At 36.4% G+C, this 11114-nt stretch overlaps 1 protein-coding gene across 1 annotated transcript; it reads right to left on the bottom strand.

Moving 5' to 3' along the window:
* Positions 1–3110: 3110 nt before the first annotated feature.
* Positions 3111–6730, bottom strand: LOC129236003 (uncharacterized). Its single transcript, XM_054870128.1, has 3 exons — positions 6557–6730; positions 3402–3777; positions 3111–3331 (listed from the first exon to the last, which is right to left on the bottom strand). The coding sequence occupies exons 1-3, from the start codon at positions 6728–6730 to the stop codon at positions 3111–3113; spliced, it is 771 nt and encodes a 256-aa protein (XP_054726103.1).
* Positions 6731–11114: the final 4384 nt, after the last annotated feature.

The raw sequence follows: 11114 nt of genomic DNA, 5'->3' as shown, positions 1-11114 counted from the left end.
GCGGCCAAGTAAAATATTAATAATGGGTGCATGCATGTATGTATGTGTGCACGTGGTAGATTACAACTGAGTTCAAAACTGGATTACTCACAATTGTTCGGGTGAGGACTTAAAATGATAATACAAAGCGGAAATATTGTTGGAATGATTTTTAAATTTTATTTTTTATCATATTGATATATATTTTTATTTTTACATGGCATTTATTTTTTGAAGATGATAGCCGGCATATGTCCGCCGTGGCTACGAGTTACATGGCTCATTCGATCAGTACAATAGTTGTCTACTTTTTCCAATAAATCTGGTGTCAACGGTGTCTTCAATATTGCAATAAATCGATGCTTAAGCGCGCTGTATGGCAAGTTGCGCCGTGTTGTTGGAACCAAGTGCCGTCGATCTTTAGCTGACTAATTTTGGGAAACAAACATTCAGTCTGCATGTTGCGGCACTCATCGTAATGACAGCCCCATCCACATTTCGAAAGAAATAAGGACCGATGATGCCGCCAGTGTGCTATGAACTTCGCGAACAAATAATTTTTTTTTCCAAAGTAAATTTTCACAAAATGAAAGCGTTGTTCAAGCGTTAAGGGGTATTCTGGTCTAGACATTTGAAAAAATAGATTTTCCTTTTTTGTTTGTTTTCAAAGTTTAGGCCTTCAAAAATATGCCCTTTCACGGATTTTTCAAAATTCGAATTATTTTCGGAGATATAGCGGATTTTGTGACGTGGCGTCTAAGCCGGCCGAGTGCAGCGAATCGCACAATGAACGGCAGATGTTACCGGACGACTTGAGGACTCGTTCTTTCCAGAAAATCTGTTGTATCCCACACAACCTTTATTTATTCTATACGTATTATATACTTTATACTTCTATAATATATACCTGGGAAATATATCGCCGATTAATCCAGAGTGAGTAGTAAATATTATGATCTAAGTTATTCTATTGGAATTGTTGCTCAAACTTCAAACGCGATTTTCTCAAAACTACTTCTTTTGAGATGGTCGTCATGATATCTCAATTTCTACTTGACCGATTGCTTTGAAGTTTGATACGAATTTTTCATTATACATCTGTCTCTCGCGTCTGCCTCGGATTTTGAAAAATTGAAGTTTGAAGTATTTGAAACGGTAAAAAAAGAGGGTAAGAAAATTTTTTTTCTCAAGTTAACGCCATTTTGTGAATTTTTTTTTTTTGATTTGGCGTAATCTGATAGCGATATCCTAACTAATGAAGATTTTTTTTTAATTTGTTTGTTTTAGATCACTACAAGGGTTGGAGCACCGTTTTTTATGTAGCCCCCACTCCGCCGGCTGTAATTCCACGATTTTCTAATTTTTTTTTATTCATTTTTTTTTACATTTTCCAACATTAATAAAACCATAAGAAAATGGAAAGTAAAAATGTTTTTCATTTTTTTTGTCTTATTTTTAAAAATACCTAAAATTAAGGCGTCTAGACCAGAATACCCCCTTAAACGATTCATGACAGCCTGGCCAACCTTACTGAACAGAAATGTCAACAATCCATCGGCTGCTTTGGCTTAGTTATATTTTAGCTCCGCTTTCCCTATCTTTACTTTGCCATAGTGGGACAATCGGATGTTGACTACGTCGTCCACAATTTTGGATCCTAGTTCCTATTAAAAATGTGGGTGTGCCTTCACGAAGTACTAATAAAAGGTATATTACCGTCTACCAAAATTAAAAAGAAAAATTTTTTGACAAAAGCAAATCCGATTTTAGTTCCCAGTAGAAAAAAGAAGGAGTGAAAAGCGATTACAGAAGCTCTTCTTTGGAATCGGGAGGGCCTTACCATCTCCATGATTTCCTTAATTATTTTTTATATGAAATGAGCCAAAACGCAAGGCATTGCATTTTCGCTTGCGACGGAACATCTTATAGAAGGTGTTATTGCAAGTCATTATGCCACCGTTTGTACGAGAATGCTTTTGAGAAGGAGCTGTCTTCAAGCGCTTCACAAACGCCTGGCAGTATGCCCTTCTTACTCGCTTACTTTGTAAGGGCTGCAGGAAGCCGTCTTTGTCATGTGATGTTATCTTACTTCTAAACAGCAACGATAATTTCAAAAAATTATTTTAATTTTAATAATTATAAGTATTTTAATAGATGATTTATTTATTTATTTATTTTTTATAAATATGAATTTTAAACAAAAAAGATGAATAAATGTAATTAAATTATATTAATATATATATATGAACTTAATGATAATAACCGAGTGGATAACATTTTCTTTCTGTCGGTGGTGATTGAAACATCTATTTTCCCATTAAATAGAATGTGCAACATCTTTTTCATAACGCCTAAGTCCAACAAGTTCATGGGCTCCAACGGAAATTGTGTGATCATTTTTATGCCAATTGTTTGTAGACTGCTTTGATTATTTTTAAACATCTCTTTGTGAAAATAAGGTTGTTTTCTTTCATTAAAGTCATTGTCGGTTCTTAATAGCGATGATTTAGTTTTGAAAGTTTTAACATTTTTAATTCTTTCCCCTCTCTGGTAACATTTACCGCAGCCTGCTAAATCGTTATGACCCATAGTATCACACATGAAGGAACGTGCTGGTGTATCACATATAAAAGCTCTGATTTCGAATTTAAATTCCCGGCTATTCAGCACAAGGCCATTTAATTAATTTAATTTACACTCACTCTTTTTATTATAAATTTTACTTAAGTTATTTCTAACTTTCCGAAGCACGTCTTTTCATCACAAAAATACACTTTTAATAAATTTACAGAAATGAACGCGTCACTTTTTTTTGTTTGTACCGCCTACTGTAAATTTCGACAATTGTGTATAGGTACAAACGTTAGCTCGACAGTTTATTTTGTAACACCTTGCCTACTCACTTCTCGAGAAGGAGCACTGGAAGCGCTCTGTGAGCAGTGCTGTTGACATAAGCATTTCACTTGCTTAGAAGCTGTTCTGTAATAGCTTATGAAGGCAAGATATTGCACCATTTCCTTCTGGGTTTAAACAGACTTATGTGCTTACGCCTATTACATTTTGTTGACAATAATTTACTACTACTATAAAAATAAAACTTAAGTCGATGTAATTTATCATTTCAGTTCATTTTAAAAGCTACCAAATCTTTTTTTATAAAACCAAATTATCTTGTAAAACTCTGGAACCTCAGCGTTCACTGGCTCTTCAATTTTACGTTCAATCGACCATGGCAAGTACAAACGACCAGTCACTGGATAAACAATACTAACATCTGCACAATTGACGAATGTTTCTTGTGGCCCACAGCCCAACGCGCTTGTGCCATTACCACAAGGACCCCAATTATTGCCTAGAATAGTAGTAATAATTAATTAAACTCCCAGAATTTCAGATATTAGTGCATGCAGCATGAAACCTACCGCCCGTGTAGGTCCAACGCAGCACACAATGTTCACAATACAAATTTTCAGGCAAAATAACGTCTGCATCAATCCAGCCTGCTGTGCTTCCTATATACAGTCGACTGGAACCATCAACAAAGCGTAACGGATACTTGCTGAAGCAGTATTCCGACTCAGCACCAAACTCAGTCAGATCGCAAATATCGAAACGGAAGTATCCCAAATGATTGGTGGTGATGCGCACACCCACTCTAGCTGTATAGGAGCCTTGAAGAACTTTTGTAATCACACCAACTCCGCCATAATATCCACCGATCTCGTTGGCACGCGGCGTCGGCAAAGCGTAATTATCGCCACACAGTCCGCACTTACCATTATTTGTATTCCATTGTACCTGAAGTAAATGAGTAAAATTTTATTTGGGCTGGCTGCTAATTTTTGGTATCAAACAAACTCCTAGTCAATGAGAGTTATAGCTTGCAACGTCAGAGCAATGAACGGAAATTTAGTCTTAGCATCGGGCGTGGTTTTTATCCTATCTAAATGAGGTGGCAACATCAACACCCACGTCACTAAAAGAAGGAAGCGATAGCAAAGCGAGAAACCTCTATAACATGTAGAATAAGCGTTTTAAAGATTGCATGTAGTCGCAATTTCGGTGTGCCATGGTGTGTTTTTCCTTAGATTTCCTAAAATATTTTTAATTTACATTTCATCTCATACAAGGCGAATCTATTCAAGGTGGTTTTGGTAAATCATTGTTGAAATTTTGGCCGGCATTATTATTATTCCGTTTCTTTAGCTCATCGTAAACTTCATTACAATCGAAAAGAGTGTCACTAAAAAAGGTGATTGGGGTGAGATTAAAAAAAGCTGGGACGATAGCAATGGTTGTACGGGTTAGGCTAAGACCTTTATGCACTGAGACCAGATTGATCTATTACTTAATTATAATTACTTCATTATATTATTATTATGTCACATTTGCTGTGACAAATAGCGACGGTGCCACAATTTCTGTCGGTGCACTGCCTACATACTGCTCAGCTTTCACAGCAGAAGCAGCTGCACTGCATGAAGCAGTAATGTTTGCCTCCCAAACGAGCAAAAAACATCTAATATGCAGCGACAGCAAATCCGTCATCGAAGCCTTGCAGAACCCAAAAAAACGATATGTTACTCATCAATATGATTAGAAATATTATATATGAAAAGAAAGACACAATAAAAATTATGTGGGTTCCTGGTCATGCTGGAATCAAAGGCAACGAAATTGCTGATGAACGTGCAAATAAAGCACGGATGCAGCCATTACATTTCTTTAACCACTTCACTCCTAAAGACCTACGGAGGTATGCGTCAAATTATTTAGCCGGAAAACTCACGCATGATTGGGCCGCCTATCATCACTACTACAAATTAAATAATCCCCGTGGAACTAAACCGATTTTCCCATCTGACTCTCCTTGCAGAGGTATCAGAACTTTTGTGCGTCTACGAATCGGACATTCAATTCCAACTCATAGTCATTCACTAAATGGAGCCTTGAAGCCGCCATGCTCATACTGCAATATACCAGATTTATCCGTACAACATCTCCTGGACGAATGCCCTCGCCTAAGTCAGATCCGAACAACAGTTTTTGGCAGCAGCAAACCCTCTGACCATCTGAAAGTAGCAAATTCAGATAATATTGACGCTTTCCTTAAATTTCAAATCTTAGCTAAACTAAATATTTAAAATTATTGTTACTTTCATCCGGAATAACACAAAGTTTTTGTCTGTTTTTTAATACTTAATGTAAATTATCTCTAAATTATCTAAAATAGTCTTATAAGTATGAATCTCGAGCCGAAGGCCTTAGTAGCCAGAGTTCTTGTTAAATTTTAGTGAATTGGTTATTTATAACTATTACTCTTACATATAAATAAATAATAAATAAATATTATTATTATAATTTTATAAAGTAATATATTTACAGCACTAGCTACCAGGGCTATCGGCTGCTTAATTATAATTATTTAGTATACCGAGGAATCGAACCAGCTCCTTAAGTCTAATTGTAGGTCTTCCTCCTCTAGTAGGTACGAGCCTAGGATTCTGTGTATCCTGTGGTCTAATGCCTCACAGTTGGTGATTAAGTGTTCTATAGACACCTCTTCATCAATCTGGGGTGATCTATAGTAGCATATAGTACCAGGCTTGTCCATCAGCTATAGTGAAAAACGAAATTGAAGGATTAACTTTGACTGCCACGTCACCAGGAACTCGGCAGCAAAATTCTGGCCGCTCATTTGGCATTGTAGCAATAAGAGCGAATTGATTTTTTTCGTATATCACCAACACAATCCCAGTTTTTCGTAAACGAACCGCTGACATGAACCCAGTTACGTCAGCCAATCAGCTGATTCTTTCAAATTCGCTGAGAGCCGGTTAACGGTCTGATATTGGCCACGCCCTCTGAATTTTTTTCACCGTGGGTTATACTCCGTGGCATGTGTTGAGGAAGACAGTTTTATGGCCTAATCGCTAACGAAATTCTCATGTAAACCTTTTAAAATGCTGTAATTCATTGTGCTTATGCGTCACTCAAGCTGCAACATGATTGCTGTAAAAGCTGGCGGCCCATTCCGCTACGACGACGGCCGTATGATAAAAATTTCGACACTCACATCATTCCGATCGTATTAACATATTGTAGTGCAGTTCATAGCATTTTATAGCTGTAGTTGCCTGTACCACGAAAATAGTCAGTATCTGTCCTTCAGCCTTTTCATCACAACACGCACAACACATTTAACCAAAATATTGCGTAGGCGATCAATTATCGGCAGAAGCCAAAACGAGAAAACAAAGACACTTGGATTGCAAGGGAGATTCCAACCCTCATTTAATCCAACTATGATATTCATCTTCGACGGAGTTGCCACCGCTGTGAGAGTAATATCACAAAGTACTCGTACATCGCCATTTTCAATTTCTTTATCTGAGTGCGTAGCAAGTTTTCTCTAGAATCACACAATCCAGCACAAACATTAGGAGACAACTACCTTCTATAACCCATGGCACCCTACATTATCAACTCACATTAACTTGCTTTTATTTTGATATCGCCTGCCCAAGATGTCAATTCTTGTTGCTAACTCCCTCAGCTATATATTGGTTTTTCTTACCGTCATGCCACCACAATTCAATCCATTATCATCATAGTTTTTGGGCGCAGAGGAATTGTAGCGCCAACGCGATGAACGTCCCGGTGGATCTAGCATCATGCCGTGGCCACACACTGAACCAGTGCACGCAAACGCTAACAAAGCAAAGTAAATTAACAACAAACGGCTCGCCATTGCTGTGGAATATGCGCAAAATAAATTGAACTGAGAAATGTTAAACACTTTTATATTCTTTCTTCTTCTAAGTATGTCAATTACGCTTTTAATGCTCAAATTTGATTGCGGCAAGTCTTATGGCGAAGCATTTTTATAGGCATTTATTGAAGGCAATACTTCATGAGTCCAATCGCAATATCAGTAGCCGCTATGCTGCTGATGCTGATGAAACATGTTGAGGGCTTATCAATAGACGCATTTCACAAGCACACACCCACACTGGCACGCATTACGTGGAAGCCATCATAACATTTATGCCAACATAAATACGTACAAGAGAAAAAAAGATCCATTCTGGGTAATACAAATGTGTATGTTTCCCGGTATGCCGTTTGCCAGTGCTCATTTTCTTGTATGAGTGTAAGTGAATTTAAGAGGTTACTTACATACATACATCCAGCAGCGCCAAAAATGCGCTAAAAGAAAAACTGTTTTTAGAAGGGATAACAATAAAAATAAATATAAAGGAATTGTGTGCATTGTTTATTAGTACTTAAACTTTATAAAAAAAATGTATTTTAATTTTTCTTTACAAAATTTAGTATATAAAAAACAAGTGCCCCAAAGTACAATGAAAACAAGTTGCTCCACGGTCTGCATCATTTCTCCTTGAAATGTTGAGGGATCTGTAAAAAGTAAACAAATTCTTGTAAAATAAAATTGTAGTTATAGTCTGCCGAGCCGTATTTTTGAATTTTTAGAAATTTTGCAATTTACGGCATTTTAAGAAAAGTATGCGTTTTACGTCATAAATGTCACACTTTAATTATGTTTATAATTTTTTTAATAAAAATATCAAAAATCATATCTATAGAAAACACTTTCGAATATTCCAAAAGAACCGCATCAAAAAATATTAAAAACTGTATGAGTTATCACACAGACCGTGCCAGAAAAAGCAGTTTCGAGAAAAACGAGTTTAAAGTTTGAGGTACAGGAGCGCGCGGACTACTCTCTACCTAGTTAATGGGCTGTAGAAGCTATGATAATAGGAATTTCCGCATAAAAATTTCACAATATATTCTTAAGATTTTTTTTTGTCGGAACAACTAGCAAGTACAGAACTCAGACACAATTAACTCCATTGTACTGCACTCGGATTCCCTTTTCATTATCTTTAAATCTACCCGACCTCCGAAGAAATCTGAGTAGATCTTGTGGTGCCAAGGAGTCAAGGTGGTCGCTTCTTAACACATCAGTACCAAATACCTCAAACCTCATTCGAGCGAAGGCGGGGCAGACGCACAGGTAGTGGTCCGCCGTCTCATCCCCCTCTTCATAAGCTGGGCAAAGTGCACTATCTGAGATGCCATGTGCTTCGCCCACAGAAAGTGCCCCGTTATCAGTCCAACCAGCTACCAGCACTCCCTTCTGCTTAGTGACAGGAGGGTTTGCGACAGTCGAACGAACATGACAGGTAACATCAATTTAGTCCATCTGCAGCCTCACTCAACCTGTCAAGCTCGCTTGTGCGTTGAAGTAACCCATTTGCTAACCGTGGCCTTGATGACTGCAGAAGGAAGCCTGGATTTACCGTACTCGACTACCCCTGATGTGGGTGGAGGGCAGGCTAAGGCCATGAGCGCAGCTTGGCTGTTGCTGCGGACTTATCGCACCCTAAATACAAAAGGGTCACAACTCAAAATTCGAGCTTGACTTGTTTACAGTAGTACAGAAAACAAACTATGTGACATATCACGCTGAAATTTGCCATGTAAGCTTATAACAGTCCTACCAAAAAACAAAAAATTTATTTTTGCCATATGTCATCCGCGGACCGTTTTATTGATAACGTCTCGTTCATATTTGAGCAGAAGGGACATTTTGAGTTGTGACCCTTTTGTATTTAGGGTGCGATATATTGGTCAACCTCTCCATCTGTTTTCCACAACAAAGTTCATCAGTTCTTGAACAGTATACACCTCCGCTTTGAACACAGATATTCTTAAGATACTATAGGTACTTTCGAAATATCGAAAAATAAATCGATTTTTTGAAAATTCTGGACGTATGTAACACCTTAAAGTCGTTAGAAGATCTGTTCATGTAAAAATTATCCATTAACTTGCCAGTAACTTCGCTCTCAAATATCAAAAAAGTATATAAACGCAAAACCAATAACAATTTGCAAGTTTTACGAACAGCTGATTAAATTGTTAGCGGGAAAAATCTCAAAAAGTAAAATAAAATTTCCTTGGGCTACCTCGTATTAAAAAAGGACTCTTGATCTGGTATTGCTATGTCCCAAAATTGTCCCTGCGTAGCTTCGACCAACCAGTATAACCTAGCCTAACCTATCCGCGTATGAAATTAAAAGAACAAAGCAAATGAAATGCGAAATAACGAGCTTAGGCATCACATGATTTTATTTTGTCCACAATCATTTTTTTCCATTTCATGATCACTGGCAGATAAGGAACATTCCATTAGGAATTGCATTGTTGCAGCTTCCTTCATTTTTTCCTTTCTGCCCATTGCCAAAGTAATTAATAACCAAGAAGTACAAGCATAAACACACAAAAAACACCTTCAATGCTCTGGATTTCTGTTTCGGAAACTGCAGCAACGGTGATTGGAGGCTTTGGGAAAGAAGTACATACCTCTATATCACTGGCCGATTTCTATTTAATATGTGACTTCAAATAAACTTTATAAATTTCATCTGAAATATATTTATTTACATGTTTTCACTACTTTTATATAACTTTAGAATATTGACTACATTCGAAAATTTTAATTCGAGTTTATTTTTACTTAAAGGGTTACATGGGTTTCGTGGGTTCAAAAATCGATTTTTTTTGGCTTATTAATTTATTTCTATTATTTCTACAACATCTCAACAATATTATCCTACATTTTTAACACGATCCGAATAATAGTTTCGGAGATACAGCCTTTGGAAGGTGTGCGCTCCAAGCCACTTTTATTGTTACTCAAAACTTGAAACGCGTTTTTCTCGGAACCGTGTTTTCAATGTTCTCGAAAACTACTCAACCGATCTTGATGAAATTTTACACAGGTGTTCGAGATACAATTTACACGTGCTTGAACGAAGGATTTTGTTTTTTTTTCAATTACAACTATTTAAAAAAAAAAAATGTCAAGCAAATTTGACCGAAATTTTCATTTTTTTGGAAAAATGTCTGCCAAAATTTCAATTTTTACTTTTTTTTCTTTCCTTCGTTCAAGCCCGAGTTTATGGTCTTAACTAAAACACTTATTTTTATTTTTTCATTTTTGATGATCCTGTCAGGGGTTATGCTGACAACGCGGACGCACCTTTTTTTCGAGGGGTCACCGGAAATGACGTCACAATGGAGGAGTTTTAATTTTTTTTTTTAGAAAATTTCAGAAATTATTCTTTAAATATGTATCTGTAAGACAGAAAAAAAATTGAATTAAATAAATCATTTTTTACATAGAAAAAAAATTGAAAATAAGCCTTTTTTTAAGCGACGAAACCCATGTAACCCCTTAATAGAAGGTTGGCAAATATTGTAATTAATCCTAGTTTATTGTAAAACCAGCTGATGGTCTTGAGCTAGTGCTGTTCTTTTTTTCCTGCTATTTTCTGTATATTCATATACTTATAATAAAACATGATTCTATTTTTACTTTGCGATCAGCTGTTTTTCTCACTTGCAAATTCTTACAAGTAAAAATTTGCCCAGTAAAAACTTGCAATTTCCCCTCTAAATGAAATGTCATTTTGCCCTCTCACTTTACCCTACTTTGCAAGTTTTTTGGATACATGAACACCAAAACTTGATAAACTGTAACAAATCTTCTTCTCCTTAATTGGACCGATAACCGAAACTGTAACAATACAATTACAATTACAAATTATTTGATTCATGAACAGACTTGTATGCATGTGTAAAAATATAGCATTTGTCGGCAATGAGCGCCTTAAAAATGTGAATCAGTTCAAGGTTTCAACCTTCGAATTCATGGAGTAAGTCCTCAGTAGTTGATGCGCACCGAGTTTATGCAAATCTAAAAACGTGATGGTTTGAAATTTACATACTGCAGTAGTTCACGTACTTTTTTTTTTGAATGTGCAGTCAACGTCAAAAGAAAGCCTACGCCATATGTATATTGAAAAGTCTAGGACCCCATCATCGTCATAAAAATCAATTATTTCATCATTTAAATCAGATCAAAAATTCCACCTCACTTTCTTTCAAAAGCCGACTTCTAGACCACATTCCCATTATTACTCTAAAAGAAAATCACTTCTCATAGAAAAGGAATTAAAAAAAGATAAAAACTAAGCTAAATATATTGTACATACATACATATATACGTACAAGAAAGAAAGTGTCGAAGGAAAGTGTTTTTA

Source organism: Anastrepha obliqua, chromosome 1 (assembly GCF_027943255.1).
Source record: "Anastrepha obliqua isolate idAnaObli1 chromosome 1, idAnaObli1_1.0, whole genome shotgun sequence".
NCBI classification, from domain to species: domain Eukaryota; kingdom Metazoa; phylum Arthropoda; class Insecta; order Diptera; family Tephritidae; genus Anastrepha; species Anastrepha obliqua.
Note: the sequence above shows the minus strand (reverse complement) of the source record. Positions and strands in the feature narration are given on the sequence as shown.